Here is a 27,798-nt window from a genome sequence, read left to right as displayed (position 1 = left end):
TTAAATAAGCAACTCATAATAGATGACGTGATGTTTTATGCATACATCAGTCTCTCATTAAATTACTTTAAAGCTTGTACTTTACTGTGTGTACTGTGTTACATTCCACTCTGCAATAAATATACTTTGGAGAACTGGTTTATATAATATTGAGACGTGTGTGTGCGTGTGTGTGTGTGTATGTTTATTGAACGAATTGAAAAACGTGGTTTCACATGTGGTTTGGACGCTACCCTTAAAGTTTGGGTTGGTGCAGTTTTATGTGTATTTATTTTTTACTTATTTATTTTATTTTAGTTTTTGAAAGAAGTCTCTATTTCAGTAAGGCTGCATTTATTTGATTAAAAATTATGTCAAATCCTTCAGGCATTATTTTAATATAATTATTTGGGGAGCGTAAATAACATTTCTTATTATTAAAGTTGAAAATAGTTGTACTGCTTAATATTTTTGTGGAATGTGCGATACACATTTATTTGAAAAAATATATATTTTTGTAAAATTATACAGATCTTAGCTTTTACTCTTATCTTCACTAAATAAAAGCTGCATTTCCTTAACAGAAAAATGTTGCTTAAATCTTACCCAAAACTTTGAATGTCTTTAATTATGGATCTGAGTTATGGATCTGTAAATGGCAAATGACGTCAGGTCAGATGAAGAAGGGCATGAAACAGAGCTGTTGTAGGGGAATTTTGGGTGGGGTTGCCCCCATCGAGCTGGAATTCTGTGAAGGGGTCTCGGAATGTGTAGAATGACTGTCATGAGATAGGCCTGGGGGTCAGAGGCCTGGATGGGTTAAAAGGACACCTGCTGGACCACTGGTGAAGCTAGAAGGTTTGAGTTTTCACGCTCATGTTTATTTCTGCCTCTAAACAGAAAATTTCTTAATATAATTGCATTGCTTACATATTTTCCTATGGTCCTACAAGAGAGTCCTTTGTAATTCCTATTACTTTTCTATTATTAAACTAGTCTAAAGCCTAATTGACCTTTAACTTAATAGTACTCAGAGAGGAAAGTATTTCTCATATGATGCATTGTGAAGTCTGTGATTCCTGTTTTCTCCGAATGCTAATGGGATTCAAAATCCAAGCTGAGAGTATAAAAGTAAAAGAGTAAAAAAATTCTAGATAATCTATATCTATGAAAATGAACACACATTTATTATGGTTATTCTTTCAGAAAACCCATTAGAGTTGGTGAAGTATACGGGTGCTATTTAGATTACAGCCCTGTCCAGCAGTGCTGACTGGATCCAAAATGTGATCGACAGCCCACATTTGAGAATTGCGATATTCTTCCATCACTGACATATTTAATGCAACCGAGGGAATTGTGAATTGTTATATGAATACACTGTCCTGAGGCAGTCAGATAGGCAATCTATATTTGAATCTGTCTAACCTATCAATGCTGTCTTACATTTAAATATAGCCAACATGGAAGCTGAAATTAAAACCATGAACTATCAAATCCTCATTTTCATCTGAGTTCTTTTCCTGCACCTGTTTTAACACTTCACTTTAGTACACAAGAGAAGTGCCAAGCCATTTGAATAGTGCACAGCCCCTTTCTCTGAAGTTCCTCCCTTTTGGAAGCCAGCCTAATCCATTTATTTAATTAAACTATCCTAATGGAGACTCATTGTGTATGTCTGTGTAGATGAACGCCAAATTTTAAACTTGAAGTTTTTACTGTATTTTTTCATCAAATAAATGCACCCTGGATGAGTATGAGAAAATTATTTCAAAAACATGTTTTAAAAACCTTACTAACTTTCCTAACTTTTCAACAATACTGAATTGAATGTACATGTTTTTTTAATTTATAATTAAAACACATTTAGTTATTCATATATAGTCAAAATTCAGGGTACTTAGTAAAGCCTGGTGAGAAATATGTCATTTTTAATAGCTCTGCACTAAAATGTATCATCATACCTTTGCTGAAAAGATCGTTACAGTTTTAACTCTATGTTCTTTCTTTCTGTTTTAGCCTCTTCAGAAGAATGGACAGATCTCTATTTCCAGTCTTAATGGGAAGACAGATGATCAGACAGAGTATAATGGCCACAAGGAGGAGAACCCACCGGCTGAGGGTATGTACTTACAACCATGCACTTGAACATTGTGTGTATATATAACTCTCATGTCTTTATTTCTGTGTCTGTGTGCGTGTTATGACAATGACCGACACTAATAGTGGGCTGCCTCCCAGTGTCAGGAGTCTCTCTCTGTGTGTGTGGCTTAAGATGTGATCTTTATCTTTTTATCTGTGTGCCCTCTTTCCCCAACTGATCCTTCTCATAATCCCCAGCAATCCTGAAGACGAGAACACCTACATAGAGTCTACAATAAGTGGACACCAACATAGACCTCTTAAGTCCCCTAACAAAGGTCTGTTAGAAGACTCTAGGGCGATAATGCATACCATGTTTATTTTTTATTCGTTTCTTTGTGTTCCTTTCTTGCTTTTCAACTCAGAGAGACCACCGAGATGCTTCCCCCCAATAATATTTAGCAAGCCATGACCTAGCTGACCCCTTAAAGATGTGTATGTTTTCAATAAGATAGCCTCATTGCATGTATAGAAATCTTAGGTGCCTTTAAATTTGGAGGTCAAATCAGACACTTTGCTGGAATTTCTTTATGAATAAAACTGAGAAAAGAAGGGGAAAATGAAGAATAGCAAAATAGTTCTGATTATTGTGGCTATGTTTGCAGTGAGACATTATGTATATGTCTCACAAAGTCTGAACCATGACAGTACCAGGACAAGCCCTTGAAACGCTCCCAAAATGCCTCAAAACTGGCTTTATTTAATCTGCATGATTGATGCTGTAATGCCAGCCAAGAGTATTTAGCCATAATTTTCTAGCATGCTCGGTGCAGCCATTTATTTTCTCCAGCATCCCCAGAGTACCAGAAAAACCCCTGGAACGTTTTATAGAAATGTACTGGGAGAATAATGTGTATAAAATACATGTGTTGATATATCTGTCTGTTCTCCATTGTTAAGAACCCTCCCAAAATATGACGCTGTCGCGTTTTAGTACAACTTTACAATGGAAACCATGTACACAGAGTCAGATGAAGAGAGACGTATGATTATTTTGATACTGCCAAAAAAGAAAAGAAAAAAAAACTGTCTGTATTGCGCAATGTCTTCCCAGCCAAAATCAACAAAGAAGAAAATAGTGCTCTCAATATTAAAACATTTTTACATTTCCTTTAATCATCATTGTTTCGATTTTGACTGTGCCTGGCTTAACAAATATTCAAGAATACACATCCATACAAGCTCACTCATTCACATGATTATACTAATGCACATATGTCAGCAGGAAATTACAAACACAGATGTATTTGCCTGACCTACATGTACAGACATGGAAGTTACATGTATACAAAAGTTTGCAAATGAATTAAGTTCTCCCACCCACTCACTTACACACACATACACGCACATATGCAAGCTGGCTGCCAGGCGTTTAGGAGGCGGCGACGTGAGTGAGTCCAGAGAGTGAGCTCAGCCATTATCTCATACACAGTCCTCCCCCACCGAGGCAAGTGTGTGTGTGTGTTTACTTTGATAGCATATGAGTCTGTGTTCCATATCAAACATGTTTTAACAGGCTGTATGTGATTATCTGTTTATCTTTGGAATTCAGTCTTGCTGGTGTAACTGTGTCCCTTTACTGTTTATTTACTTTTTGCTATGTGTATGTATGTTTGACCTATTTCTGTGGAATTGTGTCCACAAAGTGCTCTGAGATAGCTGATAATAGCTTCAGATTTTTTTATTGGTGTTTTGAATTTAAATCCAAAAGAGTGATTTGATTTTGACAGTACGTGTATGTGTGTGTCTGTCTGTGTGTGTGTGTGTGTGTGTGTGTATGTGTGGTAATAATTCACTTCTCAAAATCTCTTTTCCAGATCTGCGGTATGATTTGAGGTCAGATTCCTGGAAAATTATGAACATATTTTTATTTTGATTAAGCACTTGTTTTCTAGTTTAAAATAAAAACTATTTAGGTCAGCGTCTTTTGAAGCCACATATAATTTACACTGATTTCTTCTGTTGAGATTTATTAGTAACTTTTTTTTTTTGACAGAGTAAACATTTGATACTACGAGTGTGTTTTAGTGATACTCATGCTGTTGATCAGAGAAACACACAGATGAGGAAAGTTGAGATGACATGGGAATGGAATGTGTGAAGTGTGGAGCGATGAAGGGTTTGGCAGCAAGAGAAAACCACAGGGAGAGTGTGAATATGTGTTTGATTAAGTGTAATTTAATTCCGTTAATTTGCTGCAGTAAAACTGTATAAAGGAAAAGAGATATAAAGAGTCCATAAGTGAAAAGAAATACGTTTTCCCTGTGAAAGCATTAAAATGGTCTAGTTTCATTATTGTTTGGCTGTTAAACATTCAGTCTGACTGTAGATATTGACAAAAGATTTGTTCTGGATAGACAGGGAATGCATAGTTCAGACAATCAAATGTTGGCTTGATGTTTTACATTACAGCACGTTTACATAGAATCTCCCAGTCCATTGGGTGATTAATAAGAAAAGTAATTGTCTCATATCGTGTCACGGGATATGTCATATTATTATCTAGTAACAGTATATTACATAACAGTAATTTAATATTGGAATCTGTTTCAGATAAATTCTGTTTTTCAGAACTTTCATAAATAGCATGCACTGTTTTCAACAGTGAAGAAATGTTTCCTGAGTATTAAATCAGCACATTTAATCATTTCTAAAGGGACATGTGACACTGAAGACTGAAATAACGGCAGCTGAAAGTTTATTTTGCCATCACAGGAACATATTACATTTTAAAATGTTGAAATTTAAAATTGTTATTTTATGGGGAGCAAAACATAACTTTTGAATGGTGGTATATACTGAAGTATCATTTATGTAGGCACACCAATTGAACTACAACCTTGAGGTGAATTATGATGTCAAGGGTACGGGTTGTACCCAGTACTGTGACAGCTCATGAAGTAGTTATGCACTATCAAATAATCTGAGTCATTGACATACTGTCCTTTCTGAAAAGCAACAAATTAGACCAGTAAAAGAAAATGACCTAATAGCAAAGGAAACTGGTGAGGGAAGAGGAAGCATTGACGCAAAAGAATGAGCGTGCTTCCTGCAGCATTCCTCAGCTTCCTCTATCCATAGAGAGTAAAGGAAATGAGAAGAATAAAATAAGGAAAGCTTGATATAGAGATATAGAGATGGAGGAAGGTACAAAATCTCTGATGCCATTTTAAAGATAACATAGTGAGCACAATCAGGTGAATGTATAAAGCGGGAGACAGCTGGAGAGTTAGAGACAGTCCTCTGCAGATCTTCACACAACTCTCATTTCCTTTTCCTCCCATTATTTCGACATCATCTTCCTGGCCCAAGGAGTGCGTGCACAGATGAGGGCGTGTGTATGTTGAAGTATGTGTGTACGTGTGTGAGTTGGGGTCTTCGGTGACGTTGCAGCATCCCCTGCAAGCCCCCAGGCCAGCGGGAAGCCCACTTCCACATGTTCCCAGCCAAAACAGACCGCTGACTGCTCACGCTTTTGTGTTTGATCACGTTTCCCAGATGCAAGAGATAACATGGATGTCATTCTGGGTATCAGTTTCACCATGACAGACCATGACTGTGATTAGCTGCTGGTATTTTATCACATCTCGCTACATCAGGTTGGAATAGGCCATCTGTATTGGTTGTGTCTTCGAGGCCAAATCCTCAAATGCGAGTCAGCTTTACAAGTCATGCTTCCTCTTTTGAGGAATGTCTATTACAGTAGAAAGGGAGTGACTCACACTGTCTTTAGCGTGTGAGTGTATATGCTTATTGAATTCCACTCCTATGGAGTCACTGGGGGCAGAAAGCCTTTTCCATATGTCACAATAAAGTCTGAGAATGGCCATTCATGAAGAATTTACCCTACTTGTCCCCTCTAGCTTTGCACCCAAACACTTAAGTTAATGTCCAGCACTACAGTCCAGTAACTTCACAATAACATGGCAATCAAGTCATCTGAGTACAACTAATGTGTGGTAAAGTGAATAATGCAGAAAGAGCTTTTGGTTTAGTTAATAGAGATAAAATACCAATCTCAACCGGATGAGTTTCTGCATAGTCTGTAGGATCCAGACCAATCTGGATTAGAGTTGTTATCAGCCACTTAGAAGAAGATTTTAGCTGGAATTCACACATTCCACTGGAACAATGGCAAGGTGTGAGATGTCTGATTAGACCCTTGTATGCTGAGGAATCTCACTGGTATTCTTCAGCCATCATCCTTCAACAAAACATGAATGAAATAAGATGCCCCAGTTTACACTTTGAATGAACCATTAGCCCCGTAGAGTGCCAGCCTCATTACATTAGCATTTCACTAGCTAGTCTGGGAAGCAAATTTGAAAGAGAAAGTCACTTTATTTATAGAACTTTTCACTTAAGAACAAGGACATATAATTCTATTAAGAGAGAGTTTTGTATTACATACACAGTGTTTTTCAAAAAATATTTTAAAATAACAGAAAATGACACATGGGTCCAAAATTCACTAATGTGGGTAAAATTGACTTCTTAAATACAAAGCAGTTATACAAGATTCTGTAACACAGTGTATGGTGTAAATTAGATTGTGTTAAAAATATATATGAGGAATATTCACCGCAGTAAGTCACAAAATGGTAATTAAAATAGTAATTACATTGTTGTCTTCTTGTTTTTGTGACAGGTTTGTTAAAGCAAATGCTGATAAAAAATAATGAAACAGTTTTGGTTGGAATACTTAGGCCCATGGACTGAGTGACATAAAGAGGTGAGGAAATATAAAGAGTGAGCTCGGTAGAGTGAGAGTTACAGAAAGATACAGAACATATTGTGAAGGTCCTCATTTCACCCTTGTACATTTTATGTGTCATATGGATCCCACCGTCTTGGACGAGAGATGGAAAGGGGAGATGGTGCTCTGTGTAACATCATGTACAAAAATGCCTTTGATAACTTGAGTAATCTTCCCTCCCTTCACACACACAATCACACAGACACAGACAAACATATTTTAACTATGGCTTGACAATTTCTGTCATTTTGAACCAGGAAAGAAAAAGTTGGTTAAAGGAATGTTAGAGTTTGAGTGAGTGGGTGGAGGGAGTGTGTAAAGAGGAGTGGAGGGGGAAGGAAGAGGGAAACTCATTCAGTAGAGAGGGGCAGAGAACAGCTGAAAAGCTGAGGAGGAGGAGGAGTGGGGGTTGGGGGGGCATGGGTGGGGTGGTCCTACATAGGACATGTGTCAGTGTCTGTTGAAATGTGTGTTACCCACCCGTTCCCCTCATTCTCACCCAGAAACTCAGAAGAGGAGACGCCTGGCTTCAACACGAGCTTACAGGACAGAGAAAGAGAGGGAAACAAGAGTGTAGCTTTAAAGCCTATCAGCTGATCGTAGTTTGAGAGGAAGCAGGACTTTTACAAGAAGGGAGTTCAAAAAGCATCACTGTCAGTGAAAAGTTAAACAGCAATCTTTTTCTTTTTTTCTGAAAAGTTGCAAACGTTTCTGAAATGCTTGGGACAATAACTCTAACAGGTAAGATGCATCTAAATTCTATGACTTGTTAAAGCTAAGGTGTATCATTATTATTTTTAGGGGACAGTGGGTGGCAGTAATAATTAAGATGGTTATTCAATTATCGTTTGCCTGATCTGTAGCTTGTGATATCATTGCATAGAGGTCAATGTGGTTAAATACTGTTTAATATGTTTTTTATGAAAAAAATATTTAATACATTTTTTATTTGAGTAATGAAGTGTTTTCATTTACATATCTCCAGATTCTGATGTGTATGTGTTTCATTACTTTTCATTTAATTAAGCCTTAGAACAAATGAAACACCCAGGTATAGTTTTTTCTTACAGTTACATACAAAATGGTTATGTATACAGTAGTCAACAATTGTGGGATCAAAAAGTTAATCAAAAAGTTAAGAACACATTTTCGTTTTATATTTTAGAACAATTTTGATTTAAAGGTATTGATCCACTTCAAATGTGTGATCAAAATCAGTGATGCTTGAAGTAGTAAAGTCATATCTCTAATCTGTTAATGTGATGCATTAACCTTTAAGTATGAGAGACCGGTCTGAACCTCAGAACGATTTATCTTTTCTACATCCCATGTAGTATGATAAAACTGTACAGTTGGTGGGTTTATACATGTACTACAGAATTCTTGGAAATGTTGTGATCTGATGGGCTTCAGTGGTCTCAGATGTCCTTCTTTTTAGGATTTTAATGAGTTTTTAAGCCCCTCAGATCTTAGTCAGGGTTCTCGAGAGGTGGTGTGGGTGTATGGAATTGATTACCTGCTGCACATGAGTTCAGAGAGTGTTTTGATTAGCTGGGAATGTTTATTAGGATTTTGTGCGGATGTTCTTATCTTTATGTGTATGTTTATTTTAATTGGCTTAAATTCTATATATGCAGAACACTGCAGGTTTAATTTCCTATTCACTTGATGTTGTTATTCACCACTACCCTCTTACAAAAGTGAATATCGATAGAAACAGCAATAGAATCTCGATTGTTTTAATGAATCGCATCTACGTCAAAGGGGATCACTTAAGTGTGGTTATTTAGTGTGGGAGGGGGGTAGTTTGCCTGGTAGGGGTCCAGCAGTCAGTCTACCGCTGATTCTTCTTGTAACTTCCCTAAACTCACAGACTCCACTAATGAACAGCCTGTGTTTGCATGTAACAGCAAGGGGTAGGGGGTTGTTGACCATTACCTCAGACCCATCTCAACAAACAAGACCCCTCCCCCGTCTTTTTAGACTATCACACCACTGTGATTTCAGATGGCATTTGCCCCCACCCATTCCAAAATGCTCACCCACAGTTCCACACTTTAACAGCCACAACAGACACGCTATCAAATTCCTTGGCTCGAGTTTCCCCAGTCTAAGCCACCATTGAGACAAAAGCAAATGTAGGGCGACTGGTGGTTTCACCAAGTCTTTGACCCATTTTGTCTTTCGTACTCGTATAAAAATACATTTGCACATATACAGCGCCTCTCTGTCTCCAGCTGTGGGAGGCAACAGCAGTGTGTCTTTTTGCATTATAATGGGTGTCCTTGATACTTAAAACATTTACTATAGCATAAGAAGAAAACTTCTGGAATGTCGCCAAAGGAGATATTTCTAAAATATTTAAAGATAAATTAAGATCATATAACCTGTAGCTGCATCTGTGAAGAGGGAAAAAGACTGCATGTTTAAGGCAGGTTAAACATAGGAATGTTGAAATTATAAGACTTGCTAATTGTTTTGCTATTCAGTCTACTATAACACCAAGACAGAAAATGTTCTGTGTCATTCTATATGGCTTCCCATAATGCCCTTTTCCCATTTTACAACAAGGATTTTCATCATGGTAGTTTAAGTTCCAGGATGGACAATAGTGTGGGCCCCCCACCCCTTTTAGCACAAGCAGGAAAAAAACCAGGGGCCCATTGTGAGACAAAGAGGACAACACAATACAGTCTTCCTAAGCTGAAGTTTAGAATTTGGTTTGGTCTGTGGGGGGGATGGTTTGTTGTATAGTGGGGGATGGAATGCCATTGCATCCCTGTACCATATCGAACTGTGGGATTTGGTTTGTGCTTCACTAAATAAAAACACTTCTTATTTAAATCCGAAAATTATATGATAAATGCAAGTGAGTGACCATAACAGTATAAAGAGCATCAGAATTTTATTTTAATGACTGTCTGTTGTCCCAAGACTCTGATATGATGGCAGGCCATAAATATAAGCCATTCCTGTTGTTTCACTGTAAGACTTTCAAGGTTAGGGTAATCAGTCCAAGACTTTACCATTCACATAAAAAAAAAAAAATCATTCTAGGACAATTTATAAATCATTTTGATCTCTGGCTTAAGTTGTTTTGGTTGATAAATGGTTAGCTGCCCCTTTATCTCAGCCTGTGTCATGCAAGTGTGTAGGACTCCAAGTAATGTGATATCCATGCATTAAAAATGCTTGGAATTTGTTTTTAAAGTCACTGGGTGGGTTTCAGACCCCAGAGCAAGAGCAAGCAGAGCCAGATGTGAACGGTCCCTTGCTAGGTTGGATGTCAAAGGAAAGCTGGGCCTCTAGGAGGCTCACACTACATGCGAATTCGACTCCCTCTTCCTAGCCCCACACCCTCAAAATCAACCCACTCTTGTCAAAACACAGATAGGCAAGGGAGGAATTCAAGACATCATGAGTGTTTATTCTCTTGTTTATCCCACCTGTTGTGATTTTATTTGTTACATTTTGTCTTGGGAAGCTTAATAAAATATGGGCAAATATACAGGCCTAATTAAGATTAATAAAGTGACATCATTGTGTGTTTGCCTTGCTTTATTAAATAAGGTCAATTTCATAGTCCAAACGTTTGGCAACATAGCCTGCATAACTGTGAAGCTTACAACATGGAAATTTCCCCTGCTTGATTTGATGTTAAATGTTGTCATCGTTCCTCAGCTTATATTTTTTTGTTGGTGCTCACAAGAAAGAAACCAGAAAATGTAAACTTAATATCAAATTGCCATCATATGCCTGATTAAATCTGAACAGGGGGTGAAAATGTTTTTGCAGGTTTTTTTAGCAATGTGGCTTCGATTTCCTTCAATTGCCACAGCCCTCCATCTTGAATTAATTATATCACCAGATCATGTATTTTGCTTTTTATAAGTCTTAACTTGTTTTTCTACACATAGTTAAGAACTGGCTATCCATAAGCAACAAATGAGTTTTATAAGACTTCATGAGTGCTGTGATATTTAATGAATCACAATGATGACTTCAACTTGGGTAACTTGAAAAACTGTAACTGAAATAAATATACTAAGAATTGTTTAATTTATTAAAGCTTTGCATACTTTTCATTACAGTTGGCCAGACGGAAACTATCAGCCAAAAAGAAGACAGCCCTGAAACAATTGAAGTGCAGCAAGAAGAGGTAGCCCCTCAGGTTAATGGAGAGAAAGAAGATGATTCTGCAAATGCAGATGAAATTACAGAAACTACAGAAGAGAAGGCAGTAGAGGAAAAACCAGAAGAGGCCAATGAGGTGGGCTTCAAAAAGATCTTCCGTTTCGTTGGGTTCAAGTTCACACTGAAGAAAGACAAGAATGAGAAGACTGAGCCTGTGCAACTGCTGACAGTAAAGGAAGCAGAGAGTGGTGCAGATGCAACCTCTGAGGAAAAGAAAGAGGAACCTGCAACAGAAGAAGACAAATCTGTGGAAGACAAATCACCAGAAACTACAGAAAAAGAGCAAGAGACCACGACTGAAGAAGTGACTGATAAGGCAGAAGAACCAGCAGACCAAACTGTAGTTGATGCCCCATCAGAGACTGAAAAGGTTAGTGAAGAGGTGACTGAAAAATCTGCTGAAGAATTAGGTACAGAAAAAGAACCAGAGCCAGATGTGCCAACTGAATCGCCCACAAGTCCACCATCTCAAGAGACACAGAGTCCCTTTAAGAGATTTTTCACTCAGGGAATCTTTTCTAACCTGCGGAAGAAGGCAAGCTTTAAAAAGCCCAAAGATGAGGAGCAAGTCAAGGAAAAGTGTGCAGAGGAGGATATTAAGGAAACTGAGGAGACAGCAGAAGGTGTTGTTGAAGATACCGAGGAACCTAAAGTGGATGCAGAGAAAGAACCAACTGAGGGTGAGCAGATAGAGAAACCTTTAGAAGATGTTGAAACTAGAGTTGAAATGACAACTGAAACAACTTCTACTGAGACAGAAGAGACACAAGAACTTAAAGTAGCAGCTGAGGCTACAAGTGAAGCTGAAACTCTGACTCAGACTGAAACTGCTGAAGCACCAGCAGCTGAAACTGCTGATGAAACACAAACCACTGATGATTCAAAACCAACAAGTGACAAGCCAGATGTTTCAGAAGCAGCTACAACTGAAGTGGAAATCCTGTCATCTCAGGAGAAATCCAAGGCTCAGGGAAGCCCACTTAAGAAGCTTTTTACAGGAGCTGGGCTGAAAAAGCTGTCATCCAAAAAGCAGAAGAATAAGAAAGAAGCAGAGTCAAAGCAAACAGAATCAAGTGAACAAGTTGCTGAAAACATTCAGTCATCCACTGAGTCAGCTGAGCCCCAGAAACCTGATAGCGGAGCATCTTCTCCAGAAGAATCTGGTGAGCATCTTATAGGGGAGGCATCTCAAGCTGAGGTTGCTCAAGCCGAAGTGGCTCAAGCTGCAGAGACTGAGACTGAGCCAGTCACTTCTGACAGTGAGAAGAAAAAAGATGGAATTTTACCTTGGTCTTCTTTCAAAAAACTAGTCACCCCAAAAAAACGGGTCAAAAGGCCCTCTGAGAGTGAGGACGAAGCACCTGGAGACAAACCCAAATCTTCTACCCTATCGTCAACTGAGAGTGCTGTCTTTGATGAGAAAACTGATGAGCCTAAACCTTCTGAAGAGGTACCATCTGAGTCTAAAGAAGAATCACAGGCAGAATCAAAGGCCGAGCCAAAAGCTGAAAAGCCTGAACTAGCTGCAGAGGAACCAAAAAGAAAAATGGATACATCCGTGTCCTGGGAGGCCCTTATTTGTGTGGGGTCAGCTAAAAAAAGAGCCAGAAAGACTTCTGATTCTGATGACGAGGAAACTAAGATTGAGGAAGAAGTGCAGCAGTCAGGAGAAGAGCAGACAAAAACTGCTGAGTCCCCTCTTGTAAGCTCAGGTGAAGCTGATCATGAGAATTTGGCTTCTTCACCTGAACCAGAGGAAGAACTTGTGTCTACCTGGGAATCTTTCAAGAGGCTGGTAACCCACAGAAAGAAACCTAAAGCAGAAGACAAGTCTGATGAAGCTTCAGGCCCAGAGCATACAACCTCTGATAGTGAAGCCCCCAAGGAAGAATCCTCTTTCTCTTTGAGGAAATTGATAACACGGAGGAAAAAGAAGTCTGATGGTAAACAAGAGCAGATCTCTTCTGATGTTGGCTCTGCAGAGGATGATTCTGACACTCCAGCTGTTGTACCTCTTTCAGAATATGACAATGAACCACTTACAGAAGTTGCAGTTAAGGCAGAAGAAGTGAAACAAGAATCTGCACCAGCTGGCCAGACAAAAGCCACAGCTGAGGATAGATCGCCATCTTGGATCTCAGCCACTGTGGAAAATGTTGAGGATGAGACAGAGGGAAAGCAATTGAGTGACATACCAGAAGAAGGAGACACAGCTGCCACACCCAAATCCACTGATAACACTATAGCAGAAGACATTGTTGAGCTTACTTCAGAAGCAGTTACAGCCCTTGAACAAGTAGAGGAGACTGAAATGGTTTCTGCTGTATCGCGCGTTACGGCATCACCGGTTACATCAGGTGAGACAACTCCTGTCCCAGGTGATGGTGCAGATAAGAAGACAGATGTAGTGCTACAAGAAGCTGTGGAAACTATTAGTGTTACCACAAGTGCCATGGCTGTCACCATAACTAAGGAACAAAAAGAAGTAGTTGCAGTCACCACTGATGCATTTTTGGTTGAGTCCGCTATCAAGGAAGAGAAAACTGTCTTGGTTGCACATGAGAAAACAGAGGCAACTACTGTTTGCACTGGCCTTGACACTAGTGAAATAAAGGTGGTGGAGAAAGAAAACCTTACTCAGAAGCCTTCAGTGGAATCAGTAACAGTTGTTAGCCAGGTGCTTGTCACAGAGTTGGCTGTTGAAGACAAAGCACAGGAGCCCGAACAGGCCAGTATGACTGAGGATGAGGTTCATGAGGCTCAGATGAGTGGAGGTCAAACAGAACTCAAAGAAAATGCAGTTGAGGAAAAAGCACAGTTTGAAGAGATAAAGGAGGCACCTGAAGCTGAGACTGTGACTGTTCTCCAAGAAGTAGCAGCAGTCAAAGTAGCGCTGATAAATGCTGTACAACAGGAACCAGAGATTCTTGAAGAGCCGGTGGTGGCGGAAAAATCCCCCCAGATTGAGGCTGCAGGTCCTGTGGAACCAACTGTTGAAGAGTCAATCTGTGCCCAAACTGTGGAAGTCACTGAAGTTGCTGTTGCTGAAGGTGAGAATGTGCAAGAACTGGAGACTGTTAAAGAAGATAAAGCCACGGTTGAGGTAGCATCTGTGGAGGGAGTTGCCATGGCTATAACAGACGAGGTCATGGCAACACTTCCAGAGGTGCCAGCTTCTCAAACTGCTGAATCTACAGAAGATACCATTCCAGTTGTAGCCACCACTGAAGAATTTGCAGTCATCAAAGAGACTGTTTGTGTTACAAGCTCAACATCTGAGTTGACAGAATCCCATACAGCAGATCTAGCTCATGAAACTGTTATGCAAAATGTTGCTCTTGTTCTTCCTGCAGATGACCACAAAATCCAGGTTAAGGTGAATGATGCTGAGGTTGACTCCACTCAAGCGGTGGTTGAGAGAAGCTTAGAAGTAACCTCTACGAAAGTTAGCATTGTGGTTGAGGAAATCATTGAGAATGTGAAAGAAGAAACTGAAGTGATCCAGGCAACCCAAGTGACAGAAGCAGAAATCATTGAGAAGCAGAGCAGTGTTATTGTGCAAGAAGTCATTCAGAATGTTGTAGAAAACCTTGCTGATGCACATGTAGAAATAAAAGTGTCTGAGAAGACTACTGAGGAGGTAGAAAGCTGTGCAACATCAGTGGATGTCAAATTTGAAGAGGCCCCAGCGGTTCCTGAAATGATTGAAGAAAAATCTGTTTCGGAGGAAAAAGCTCTACTAGAAACAAGCCCAGAAAAGCCGAAAGCATCTGACAATACATGCAAATGTGATGATGAACAAACTCGCATTGTTACTGAGAAACCAATGAAAACAGTTAATGACACCATCCTGATTACAGAAACAGTCACGGTTTCCATCACAGATGAAATCCAGCCTCAAAATGAGGAGGTTGCCACAGTTTCTGTGGAAGATGTGCATCATGAAACAGAGGTAACAAAAAGTGAAGTTGAACTAAAGCAAGCAGAAGAGCAAAAGCTTAGTGGGACCACAGAAAGTGAAGAAGGAAAAAGTCAAGTTGAATCGCATTCCAAGGAGGTTGTAACAGAAATCCAGCAAGAAACACAAGCTTCAGAGGTTTCAAAAGCCATACCAGAAGAAAAGATGACAGAATTATCTGTTATGGATGCACATCAAGACCAGATTGAGGCGGAGCAGTGTCAAGTGGTACAGGAGGTACAGATAGAGACTGCACAGGAATTTAAGGTTGGTGTCATAAATGTCATAAATCCAGAGAATGTATGTGTTCAAGACACTGAGACAAACATGAAAGAAGAAAGTTCAGAGGGCCAGGAATCAGTAGAAGACAAGCCTCAAAAAGACTTGGAAGAACCTCAAACAGAGGTTTCAACACAGGACACAACAAACCAGGGAGAGTCAAGAGATCCAGACTGTCAAAAGACAGATGCGAAAAATGTACCTGCCAAACTGGAGACTGCTACTGAGAAGACAGCAAATGCTGTTGCAGTGGAGGAGGTGATGGAGGAGGTTGGCAATGAGATTGAGCCAGTCTCCACAGAGGTTGTCACAGTGTCATGAGCAGGTTAGTCTTTATTCATTTAGTAAAAGAAAATTCATTGAATTTTTATAAATGTGAAGCAAAACCGTTAAATAAGTTTTAAAAAAAATGATACATGATGTTTCCAAAGGTAGTTTTGTCCATTAAAGAAAGTTCCACATTTCTTATCACAGTTTACGCATGGTGCGTTTTTAAAAACCTCAATGGGTCTTAGTTTTATTAGGGGTAGATTTCCATTTGGAGAGATGAAAAAGCTTTTGTTCCATGTACCAGTAACCAAGGGACCTTCGATATCAAAGCAGGAATGCCGCTGCCTGACCCTTCATTTTGTATGCTGGGTCTTAAAGGGAAGCCGTGTGAAGAGAGATGAACTTGTGGTGAAAGACCGACTATAATTCCCCACCCCCTCCCAAAAGCACTTTCTTAGTCTCTTCCACTCATCAAAGCCTTCAATATGTAGTTAGAGAACCAATTCATCTGATAAGATTCACTGTATGATCAAATGCAACCCTTAGAAGTGTCATATCAGCATATGAGCAGAGAAAAGAAAACTTAATTGCACAACCTTGGAGAGTCTTATACAGTCCTTAATTTAGTACTTCATGCTTGTTTTCCCCAAGAATGTGTATTATCGAAAATTGGTTTATAACATTTGAAGGGTAATATTGCAGTTAGTAGATTAATACATGCATGTATAAACATGTATACATGTTATAATTTATGTATACATGTTATAATTGAGCAACACCAAGTTTTTACGCAGTCAAACTGCAGTCTTCGTCATCTGTCCTTTAAACATTTGAAAAAATGCAAACATATATTTGAAAGGTTATATGCATGTTGCAAGCTACCTTTCTTTTGGAGGATGTGCAGTGCTGAGGCCAGTTGTTAATATTTTCACATGCTTAACGAAGCCAAGCTACACTTGCATTACTAAGTCTGTTAGTAATTTTAAAAAGATGAATTATTGTATTAGCATGACTTTCAAAGGCATGTAAACATATTATTTGCATTATACATATTATGTTTTAAAATGGTTATTTGTATTTGTAATACAAGAAAACAATATCCTAATGTAAAGCGTGACCAAAAGAAGGAAGAGGATGAGAGAAGAGACCTGGGTGTGTCTGATAAATGTTTGATGAGTGCTAATGCAGCACTGCAGTAGAGCAGAGGCTGGTGAAATATAGCATCACAGCATGAGCTTTGGTGCACTGCTCTCTCTCTCTCTCTCTCTCTTACTGCCCCCTTTGCCTTGGTTACTCGTGCTGAGTCATACAAACAGAGTGAGACAGTGGTTGGAGGCACAGAAGATGCAGTGCAGATGGAAAGAGCCATTTATGTGAAATAATGGATGGCAAAGTAACATTAGGATGTGGATTAGCTTGTCATGCTAACTGATTAAAGAGCTGTGAGAAAAGAAAAGAGTGCATATCGCAGTTTTGAAATAGCATTTGAATTAGCATTAGCAGAATTAGCATCATACATAAGTAAGCTTAAAATGTTGATGTGCTACAATTGTTACATCTTCTTACCATTATCCTTTTTGTCTTGCAGTCTTCGTTTAAAAAAACAGTCACATGACTGGGGCACAGAGCTTTCTGGAAAGCAGGAAGTGAGTGGCAGCCATAGAGGACACTAATAGACTAAGAGTGCTCTGTACCAACTCCAAGAGCAAGAGACTCCAGGCCAATCTCCCTTCTGTATTTCTCCTTTAATCCATCCATTCATCCCTCTGACCCTTTTTCCAAATTCCCCATAACTCAGCTGCCATATCACAAGGTTTCTCACCTCACTGGACACACTGAGGGATGTCCCCTTCTCCCAGTTTCCTGTATTTTGCCAAAATGCATCAGATGCCATTTCCCCACCTGTAACTTTTTGTGATGAACATTTTTTTTAATTAGTTTTCAGCTGTCTGTCAAATGGAGAGTTTATGTATGTGTGGTTCTTGTATGAGTGTATGTGTGTCTGTGGTGTGGCAGTAGGAGGGTTGTGTTTTGTATATTGTATTTATATCTAAAATATTCTCTCAACCCTCTCAAACATGCTCTAACCTTCTAAAATAAGCATTGAAATCATGATATGATGCTGGTGTAAAACTTGGACAAGTAATTTGAACAAACATGGTACAGATACACCCTCTACAGCTATAGAAAAATTAAAAAGTGCACAATATGCCGTGGCTGTAATGTGAAAATGAGGTAAAATTCAGAGAAACACAATCTGAAACACTATCCAGCCATTATCATCTCCATTCTCACTGTAGATATACCACTTCTTCGTCCCTTACTGTGAAATGTTCTTTTAATGTATATTTATCATGTACAATCACGATGAATGATTTCACCATTAACGCGTGACATTTGAGATTTTAAGAGTCTGATGTTCAATTTGGTTTGCTTTTAGTGGTACCCTGTGAAAATAGATGATCACGATGATGACAAACGCCTGCATGAGTAGGGAACTTTTAGAAAAGGACATTTTGTTGTCCTCAGTGTACATGTGCACTTCACTGTTTAACGGCCTTAGCGAATGCATGTTTCAACACCAAAAATGCACCTGAGGTTAAAAGAAAATTGTGAGATAATTGTGCGAGGAGAATTGTATTAATGCCGTGTATTGGTAAACTCTCCAACACAGGTTACGCGTGGTTTTAATTCACAGATATGTGGGTTTTCAGTAATATAGTGTAGAATATTTTTTTTGCATTCGTAATCTCTGTATCAAGGACTGTTATTTCTTTAAAAAGACGTGGTAGATGCCTTATTGTCAGTCTCTTTGAAATGAGTATATTATAGCCATACACAAAGACAGGATGATAAGGAAAGCGTTTTAAAATCAAATGTAAATGAGTGGCGGTTGTGTATTTCAGTGAAGATGGTGGCAAACTGTAAAGGAATATGTAGTGCAAGTAAATTCATGGCTTTGATCCCAAAAATTTGAGACGTTGAAATGTGTACTGGTTAAACATCTAGAAAGTATGCAAATGACAGAGACTACACAGGGTGCATTAGCTTTGCTACTACTGTCATGCTTTGAATGAACAGCCCACTCACATTCTTTTCTTAGCTTTTTATAATACAAGTCTACTGTGAAGCTCCTTTAACATTTGTACAAATTGTATACCTATGTACCTTAAATCATATTGTAATATTAACAAATAACCAATGAAAGCATTAAGGAATGTTATATACCAGTAGCATGAGCCTCACCTCTTTTTGTATTCCTCAAGCTGTTAATAGTATGGATTCAAAATCATGTCTATATTTCATTCAAATAAAGCTAGTGTAAATCAAGCTCATTGCCCTTTGTTCTGTTTGTGTGTGTTGTGTGGATAGAGAAAAATGCTAAGCAGCATATTTACTGGAATAAGTTAAATGCAATTCTAAAAACAATTAAGTTTTTGCACGTTTCGGTGTAACGTTACCACATAAAAAACGCAATGGTGCCATCTTGTGGCTCATTTAAAAAAAAAGTGGTAAAAGCTTTGAACAGTATTGTATATTAAGGAAATAAATTCACATTTCAAAAACATAAGGATTTATTATCATTATTCACAATGAAAATGCAAAGGAAGTATTTTTTTCCAGAGACGACTGTTCATGTTCCTGAGGAGCGAGAGATCACAGTATGTTTTGCCTTGGCTTTGGGGTTTGTGCGTTTGAGGGGGCACCTTTACCCCTTCCTCCCTAAAACTGTCTCAAATAGTAACAACTTGCATATGTACAAATAACAAAGAGTTGTAACAATACTACGGGGAAAAAGGCATGACATCGCCTGATGTATGATTAAAAAAAAAAAAAAAAAAAAAAAAAAAAAAAAAAAAAAGTAACATTACGGTAAAAAGAAAAAAAAAATCCTTGTAACAAAATGAAGCAAATGGTCATTCCTGGGCTTTAATGAACTATTCAGTAGTAACTTAACTCACAGTGCTCTCACAGTGCTCTTAAAATAAATTCCTACAAGGTTTTTACAAAGAGAAAGATGGAAGAAATATAAAGCACTGAATGTAAATCACCCTGGCTGCAAATGACAAACGTTTCCTGATGTAGCACAAGTATATTGATGAAAGTAGTCGGAATCTTTAGCAGACATCAGTGCTTTTACAGCATGACTTCACTGTCAGTTTCATTAAAACAAAGACAGATGACAAATATACACATACTTGTGCTACACTACAAATGGCTAATATTCTACAGTAAATGCATTAAACAATATACAACCTCTGAGATTATAATTCTTTGTAAATAAAGCACTGTACATAAAATTAGAAAAGTTATATAAAACTCAAAAATAAGGAATTTAAGAGCATATTTAAGCAAATCATGGCAAAAATTAAATCAGCAAACAGTGACAGAAATATCTCCCTTCAAGCAAATGTTATACACATATATATACGATTGGCCACAGTGTCTTCTAAAATCACACACAGTAACAACTTTGATTAAACGCACAGCACAACTGTAAACATGTTGAACCACAGTGAGAGCAACACAACCGAATCGCTGATGAGCTGCTGCCGCCGACCAATTTTACAGCATGAATGTTTAGGTGGCATTGGCACGAAAAAAAAAAGCACTGTAACAAACTGACAAAAGTGGATAATTAGGCAAATATGTCGTGGGTCACATTAACAATATAAGCGATGTTCGACAGGTAATCTGGCACTGCATGAAGGTTATCTACAATTACACCTTGCTCTTGCTAACCCAAAGCATGTAATGAGAAATTAGAAACGGTGTAAGAAAGAAAAAACTTTGAGATCTGTATAACTCCTCGGAGGCACTGGAAAAATAAAGTTGACTTTGATCCTCGACCCTTTGATGCAAATTTCAGGTAAGTCTGATATTGCATGTCTGAAACCGGTTGAGGTAGTGAATACTCATCCTAAACCAGAACCTCCATTTAGCTGCTCAGAAAGTGACATTTCTTATTTTCAAAAGAAATTTTGGTGTTGTACCCATGAACCAATCATTTTGTGGCTTTAATAATTTTAAATATTCCCGATCCAACCTAATGAGGTCTACATCTGATTTGGTCTGTGACAAAAGCAGGATTTTAGCAGTTCACTACATCCTTTTCCTGTAGACCGTTAGGCAGAGGAAGAGCTTTAACCGCAGCACTACAAGTGACCCGAGTAAACAGTAAAACCCTTGAAAGAAACACAGAACGAAGCAGGACTTTGAATTGTTGGATTAAACCTACCGTAAATCTGTTATAAATATAGTAAATGAATGCATGAAAAAAAAAAAAAAGTATAACTTTTCAGTAGAAGTAAAATTCCCTGAAAAAAAAAAAAAAGAAACAATATAACAGAATTTTCTCTCTGTAGCTTAACTTCTGATCATAATTTACCCACAAATGCAATACAATTGAAAAAAAACAAAAAAAAAAAAAAAAAAAAAAAAAAACACAACAACAATACTCTGAAGTGGATGAATGTGAAGCTATTCTACAAAGACTTCCTCGGTTTTGATGGGCGTTATCAAAGGCCCACCGTTGGATGAATCTGAGCCTTCGTCTTTGGCCAGGCTGTCACTGTTCAGCCCGCTGACACCCATTTCTCCAGCCGCTGCACCCGCTAGAGCTCCCTGGTTAAAACACAGGTGCTTGATCACCTCATTAGGACTGGAAAAGGTCATTTCACAAACATTGCATTTGTACGGCCTCCCAGAAGAACCGAGAAACAACGCCTCCATTTGGCTGGAGTCGTCTGCGGCGCACAGCTCCATGCTCTGTCGGTCCACCATGGTGTACGCTGGCTCCGAGCCCAGATTCATGCAAACGTGCCGCGCCGCCTGGTTGGCCCGACAAAAGCTCTTGCCGCAGGCGCTGCAGCGGTACGGCTTTCCCGTATGGATGTACATGTGCTCTCTCCAGTGGCTCTTCTGGATGAACTTGCGACCACAAGTGGAGCACTCATATTTCCTCCGCTTCACTTCCCGCTCCATGTCAGCCGCACCTTCTAGGTTGTCGATATCAGCGATATCGGACGGAGGCGGTGTGTCCGCCTGGGGCTGAGCGGTGCACAGGCTGACTGCGGTCGTTGTTGGGACGGGCATGGCGGTTTCGGGGTGTGGCGAGTCTTTTGAGTACAGATGTTGCTCACTGTCACTAGCAGCATCCACGATGATGGGAGTGGCTGCTACCGCTTCGCTGCCTCTGAAGACTTCCTCCACCTCTGGTGTGGCAGCACCTCCAGGCGGCATTGGGGAAGCTGCACCGACAGACTCTAACACCAGGGGGAGCATAGCCTGGGTGTGTAGAAGCAGGTGCTCTCGCAAGGCGCCCCGCTGGGTAAAGCGCCCCCCGCAGACGTGGCACGTATAATGCTTCCTCAAAGAGGAACTTCTTCTCATGATGCTGGGCTTCACATGCAGAATGGTGTTGGCGTTCAGGGAGCAAGATGGGGCTTCACCTCCAGATGCTTCGGTCTCGCCGCCTTCCCTCACAAATTGACTGGTGCTCGCCGACGATTCTACCTCTGCTTCTGACAGAGCTTGCCTGTGCTTGGATACAGGCCGCGTCAGTGAGGTAGCTTTGTTCGTGGTAGCACACTTCCCATCGAGCAAACCTTCCAGGTCGAACGGCGAAGAGAGATGCGTTCTCGTTGAGACGCGATTTGTGAGCGTAGCCTGTTGGTCTGATATCTGAATGCCATAAAGAGAGGACGACAGGGGAAGACTGACCTCAGGATGTGCCTGAGCCGCATGGCTAGCCAGACTTGCCTCCTGAATCAGAGGGTACGCGTGGAGGAACTTGACGCCCTGCTCCAGGCGAGCTGGATCGATAAGCTGCGTCGCCAGTTTTCCGGTGTACATCAGATTGAGGAGGTAGCTGAAGATGTCGGGTTGAATGTCAGCAGGTTTCAAGCGGACACAGTCACTGGTTAAGAGAACAGTAAAAACCGATTCAGTATTGAAAAATATACATTATATATTATTGCATCTCAATAACTCAATCTTTTGGTATCAATTACAGTGCCCTCCAATAATATTGATATTAATATGAAAACTGTTGTGAAAATCTTTCATTTGAAAAAAAAAAGAAAAAAAAGAAACAAAATTCTAATTTATAATTGAAGTAAAACAATTGAAAGTGGGGAGAAAATCTCAAACGTTTCTCTCCAGCGTGCATTGCCACAATTATTGGCACATCATTGACAATCCACATTTCAACCATCAGGGCAGTAATTAGGGGTTTTAAATCAAATAAAGATGAAAAGGATGTGTGCACAGTACAGAGAGTCTGAGTGGCCAAAAGCTATCCAAGGATCGTCATAAGTTGAGTCTTGGGGACACAAAGCATTAAAATAAATAAATTAATTAATTAATTCAAAGCCCCACCACATGTTCAATAGGAACTTCAGATGGCACTAGCTTCTATGGTCAGATGATAAAAAAGCTTTTTGGTAGCAATCTCACCAGAGGGGTTAGTACCGAGAGAAAAAAACAAAACAAAAAAACCCCCAATAAATATAATATAATATTTATATTTATTTTTTTATTTATATATAATAAAATATATATAAATAAAAAAATAAAATTATTCCATGCCCGCAGATAAATCTACTGCTGAATGTTTACTGTGGTAGTTTTGCTGGAGGTCTTGGACATCTTGCTCAGATGCATTTCACCATGGATTCTATCCAATACCAACAGATAAAAATCCAAATCTGACTGCCTCTTTTAGAAATCTTATGGGCCATGGTTGGATCCCATCAGGACAATCAAAAACACAAATGTGTGTTACTAAACAAAATGAAGGTTCTGCCATGGCTGTCCCTGTCTTCTGACCTGAACCCTATAGAAAATGAATGGACTGAACTGAAGAGAAACACCACTGACTTTGCACATATTTATCAATAGTGCTGATATTAGCAGAGGGCACTTTATCATTTATTTTTTTATTATGATTTATATTTAGATCAATGTTACTTTAATCAAGGTTGGAATACACTACAAGACACTACAAGTTTTTTGACTAATTGCCAAAAGTAACAGCCAGTGTGAAGATATTGGGCAGCTGAATTTGACATGTATTGTATTATGGACACAGATTTAGAGACAAATCTTTTTTATCTTAATCATATTGTAAACGCAATTATGGTGTTATGTTCAGTTCAAGGATATGAAACACGTTTGATATTTTTGGATGCTTTTAGAACACATTGTGAGTCGTTCAGTGTGGATCAGATTTGAAAAGTCATGTAGTGTAATCAAGCCTTTTTCATACTGCACATTATAATTTTGCGATGCCTAAATTTACCTGGAATATTTAAAATGAAAGATTTTAGTTTGCAGTGTTTTACACAACATACCTTTAAAATATAAACTGAATATTCAATGAAATCTTCAAAGGGATAGTTCACCCAAAAATTTTAAATCTGTATTTAATTCATAAAATTATGGTTGAACCACTGATTATTATCACACAGAGTATTTTAATGATGTCCTTACTACATTTCTGGGCCTGCAAACATTTCAGTTGTCCTGCTGTCAATGCTCTCGGATTTCATCAAAAATATCATTATTTGTGTTACGAAAATGAACGCTTTGGAACAACATGAGGGTGACTAATTAATAACAGAATTTTACATTTTGGGATGAATTCCCCCTTTAATATTGACCATTTATTAGATAAGAATTATTATCAGCTTACTATATCAACACATCCATAATTTAAGCACAAAGTAAACTTTAAAAACCACACGTAAAGCGGTTACCTGTCCTGGTGTATAAATAGCATTCTGAAGTAGTTTGAGAATGCGGCCAGTACAGCCTTGTGTGCTTTGAAAAAGACATCGCCGATGGCGACCGTGCAGTCACACAGGAAGCCAAACTCCCTCTGCGCGTTGAGCTGCTGCAGAAGGATAAGACCATGATTGGCCAGCTCCATACTTCCACCTACACAGAAAGGGCCAGAGATGACAGTCAACTTCCTGTCTACTACAGACCACAATGCACAAACACACACAAAAAAAGACTGAGTGAAAGATGGCTGTTAAGTTGTCCGTTGATATTGGCAAAGCAGTGAACCGACGAAAATGAGAATCCAAACAATAAGCTAACCTCTACAATGGAATTAGAAGATGGATATTATAACTAGTAGGCTACTATCTCTCATAGTTAGAGTTTAAGGGGTTTGATTAAATTTTTTACCTCAAGTATTACACTTTGGCACACATCACCCCCCATGATCTGTGCAACTAAAATGAACTGTGTTGCTTGTGGGGAACGTATGCCGTTTCTTTAAAAAGCAGTCCATACAGAGCTTTTAAGGCACATAATTTAATTTATTTAATTATCAATTTGCCATTTACTTTAAACTGGCAAATCTACTTCCAATTCCTATTGACGACTAAGCAATTCCTATTGATCAAGCTGAAGGAAGGCTCTGTTGATTATGTCTTTAAGACATTTACAAACATAGTGAAGTGGTTTTCATAATCACCCCATTCAATTTTTAAAAAATTAGATAAAGACATTCAAATATAGTATATTTTATAAGACTTAATTCTGATGGAACGTCCATTAGATTAGAGATTTTATTTAAGACAACTAACTGGTTAGACAGCATAAATACAGTCTGACTACCATGAGATCTCAACATAGTAACCCTAATAATATGGTCTCAGAGCAGTCAGATCCAGCCAAGGGCCAAACATCTGAGGCAACCTTTGAAGGCTAAACCCTGATCCCTGAGGTTAATAACCCTTGTATACTAGAACCAGCTCAGCAGCCTCTGTGCATTGAATGTCCATTACCCTAAAGGTCAATCACAGGCTTTGTGTCACATGACTCGTTCTTCAGGCAGCATTCCTGAAGCGACTTCCTCTCAAACCTACTTGAGTGGAGATCAGTCGCCAAAGCCCACAAAGCATAGCTACAGACTCCCTACAATGAGTTGTCATGCTGTTGTGAGCAAAGACACCAAAACAGGAATTTCTTAATTTAATCTTAGCTGCGTCCTTTCAATCGCGATTTTCAGTCACAAATTTGGAATATACTGACACCTACTGTCCTGGATGTATGTGCGTTTGTTGACGAAATGCTGTTGTTGTTTCACGCTGAATTTGTATTAGTTTTTTTCTTTGCCTTACACACACACATACGCATGCAGTAGGGTGACCATACATGCCATTATTCCCAGACACGTCCTGGCCAGGATTTCTATATTAGGCCTAGCTTAAATGTTTTGGCTTTGTTTATGCGTGCAGGTCGATCTGCACATGACATCGCTTACGTTTTCGAAAACGCTCTCAAGGTACTTTGAGTCAAAGCAATATTGAAATCCTGGCCAGGGTGCATCCAAGAAAAAAAAAGGCACATATAGTCAACCTAGTATGAGATTCGATTCCAGAATAAGCCATTAAATCAAAGGACCAGCTACGAGGTGAATCACAATATTACAAACTTTGATTTAAACAGATTCCACAAGGGAAATAACTACAACCCCAAATTTATTGCAACGCAATTACTTTGTTGGCAATCCCGATTGGTGGACATTTCCGTTGTTGACCTGATGATTATTTAAAAGAAACGTAATTCACTGTAAAGATTTGAGTTATTGTTAGAGATATTTTTCCATATGAAGGAAATACATGGGGTTTTTAGTTCCACAAAGACTGTTGGCCTACTGTTCATTGCATGTTGACATCACATGACCACATGGCAGCACCTATGAGGAAGTAGAACAAAACAGCCTTTTCTAGTACTGATGTCACAATTTCTAATATAATTCAAGTCTGTTAAATTATTTTTCTGCAAAACGATTTGAATTGGATAAAACTTTTTGAGCGAAACCGAGTCACCCAGCATTCAGAAATCATCTTTTTTTCAGGAATATACAAGGAGTGACATGACAGATTTATTCCACGTACATTTAAAAACGGTTCACAGGTGCTTCCCCGGTAGCTAATGCAATAAACAGCTTCGCAGTTCCACACACACACACACACAAAGATACACGTCTAACTTCATGTCGACTTGTTCTCATTGTGGTTTGTAAACTAGCTCCTCCCACTACGGAGACACGTGGAACGGACAGATCTCCCGCAGAGACCGACCACTTCCGCAATCTGTTTTTCTTCGCAAATAGAAAATAAACCGTCAAAAACTGAAACGCGATGACTGATACGATCACGCGCAAACGCTCCCCGGTCGATCAGCCCGCGATCCAACGACTTATCGTGAACACAGCCGAAAATTCACAACAATAACAGAGATATAAGCCCAGAACGGAGCTTAGCCGAGCATCGGGGACGAGAAGCGAAAATAAACGGAGCTTCGTGAAACGGACACACGCGCGCGCACACACACGGGGGGAAGGGGTGGTCACCGAATAAATAAACTAAACGAAAAACAACAAATAGAAAAATTACGCGGTAAATGATAAATGTGGTCGGGAGCAAACGCACACGTACCTTTCCTCCGCTCGAGCGTGTGGAGTTGGGCGAGTTGTTGTCTGTTACCGGGGGACTTGTCCGTTGGGCTCGCAGCTGCTCTGTTCCTCTCAAACGCAGCATTGGCGGCGATGGTCGTCGGTGTTTTCCGGTCGGGTTACGTTACAATCACATGACTGTCTAAAAGGGCTTAAAAACAGCGGTTGTAAAACCCACTTCCCTGGGATGCCAAAACAAACGGTCTTTGGCGCTAAGAGCCGCCAAACGAGTGCGCTGGTGAACGTTACGGGTGTCGTTCTCCTCATGTGTTCACGGTGCGGCGGAGACGAATGTTGAGCGATCGTTCAGGGGCGACGATCGTTGGTGAACGTTACAGATAAACGGATTTTAGTGGAGTTGGATAGCCGTAGGTCACGCTACCCACCCCCACATGAAGATAACGTATCGAGACAGATACACGCAGAAGGGCTATTTGCATTTCAGTTGACAGACTGTGCACTTTTACAGCCAACAGAAACGGGCTCGCGAGAAATGCGTGTATTATTTGGAGCGCGATGATGATTTCACACCCACAGGCTGCAATAAACTTAATGAGCCTTATTATTGGATTAAATACATATAACCAGTATTAAACGGGCTTTCAACTATATTTTATATATATATATATATATATATATATATATATATATATATATATATATATATATATATATATATATATATATATATATATATATATATATATATATATATATATGTATATATATATATATATATATATG

General features: G+C 39.2%; 2 protein-coding genes across 3 annotated transcripts in view; one reads left to right on the top strand and one right to left on the bottom strand.

Moving 5' to 3' along the window:
* akap12b (A kinase (PRKA) anchor protein 12b) overlaps positions 1-18,908 on the top strand; it is a 32,297-nt gene extending 13,389 nt beyond the window's left edge. The window contains exons 2-4 of one of the 2 annotated variants that reach the window (XM_043220437.1): positions 1,999-2,101; positions 10,969-15,633; positions 17,167-18,908. In XM_043220437.1, coding sequence (XP_043076372.1) covers positions 1,999-2,101; positions 10,969-15,629 — 4,764 coding nt within the window. In that variant the 3' untranslated portion in view covers positions 15,630-15,633; positions 17,167-18,908. Of the gene's footprint in view, positions 1-1,998; positions 2,102-7,335; positions 7,619-10,968; positions 15,634-17,166 lie in introns of those variants that run through there. The other variant, XM_043220438.1, reaches the window with a different exon arrangement.
* Positions 18,909-19,135: 227 nt separating this feature from the next.
* zbtb2b (zinc finger and BTB domain containing 2b) lies at positions 19,136-27,618 on the bottom strand. The gene is made up of 3 exons (XM_043220439.1): positions 27,038-27,618; positions 24,338-24,518; positions 19,136-22,497 (listed from the first exon to the last, which is right to left on the bottom strand). The coding sequence occupies exons 2-3, from the start codon at positions 24,508-24,510 to the stop codon at positions 21,060-21,062; spliced, it is 1,611 nt and encodes a 536-aa protein (XP_043076374.1). The 5' UTR covers positions 24,511-24,518; positions 27,038-27,618; the 3' UTR covers positions 19,136-21,059.
* Between the last annotated feature and the right edge of the window lie 180 nt (positions 27,619-27,798).

This window comes from Puntigrus tetrazona, chromosome 20, assembly GCF_018831695.1.
Source record: "Puntigrus tetrazona isolate hp1 chromosome 20, ASM1883169v1, whole genome shotgun sequence".
Lineage (NCBI taxonomy): Eukaryota > Metazoa > Chordata > Actinopteri > Cypriniformes > Cyprinidae > Puntigrus > Puntigrus tetrazona.
Note: the sequence above shows the minus strand (reverse complement) of the source record. Positions and strands in the feature narration are given on the sequence as shown.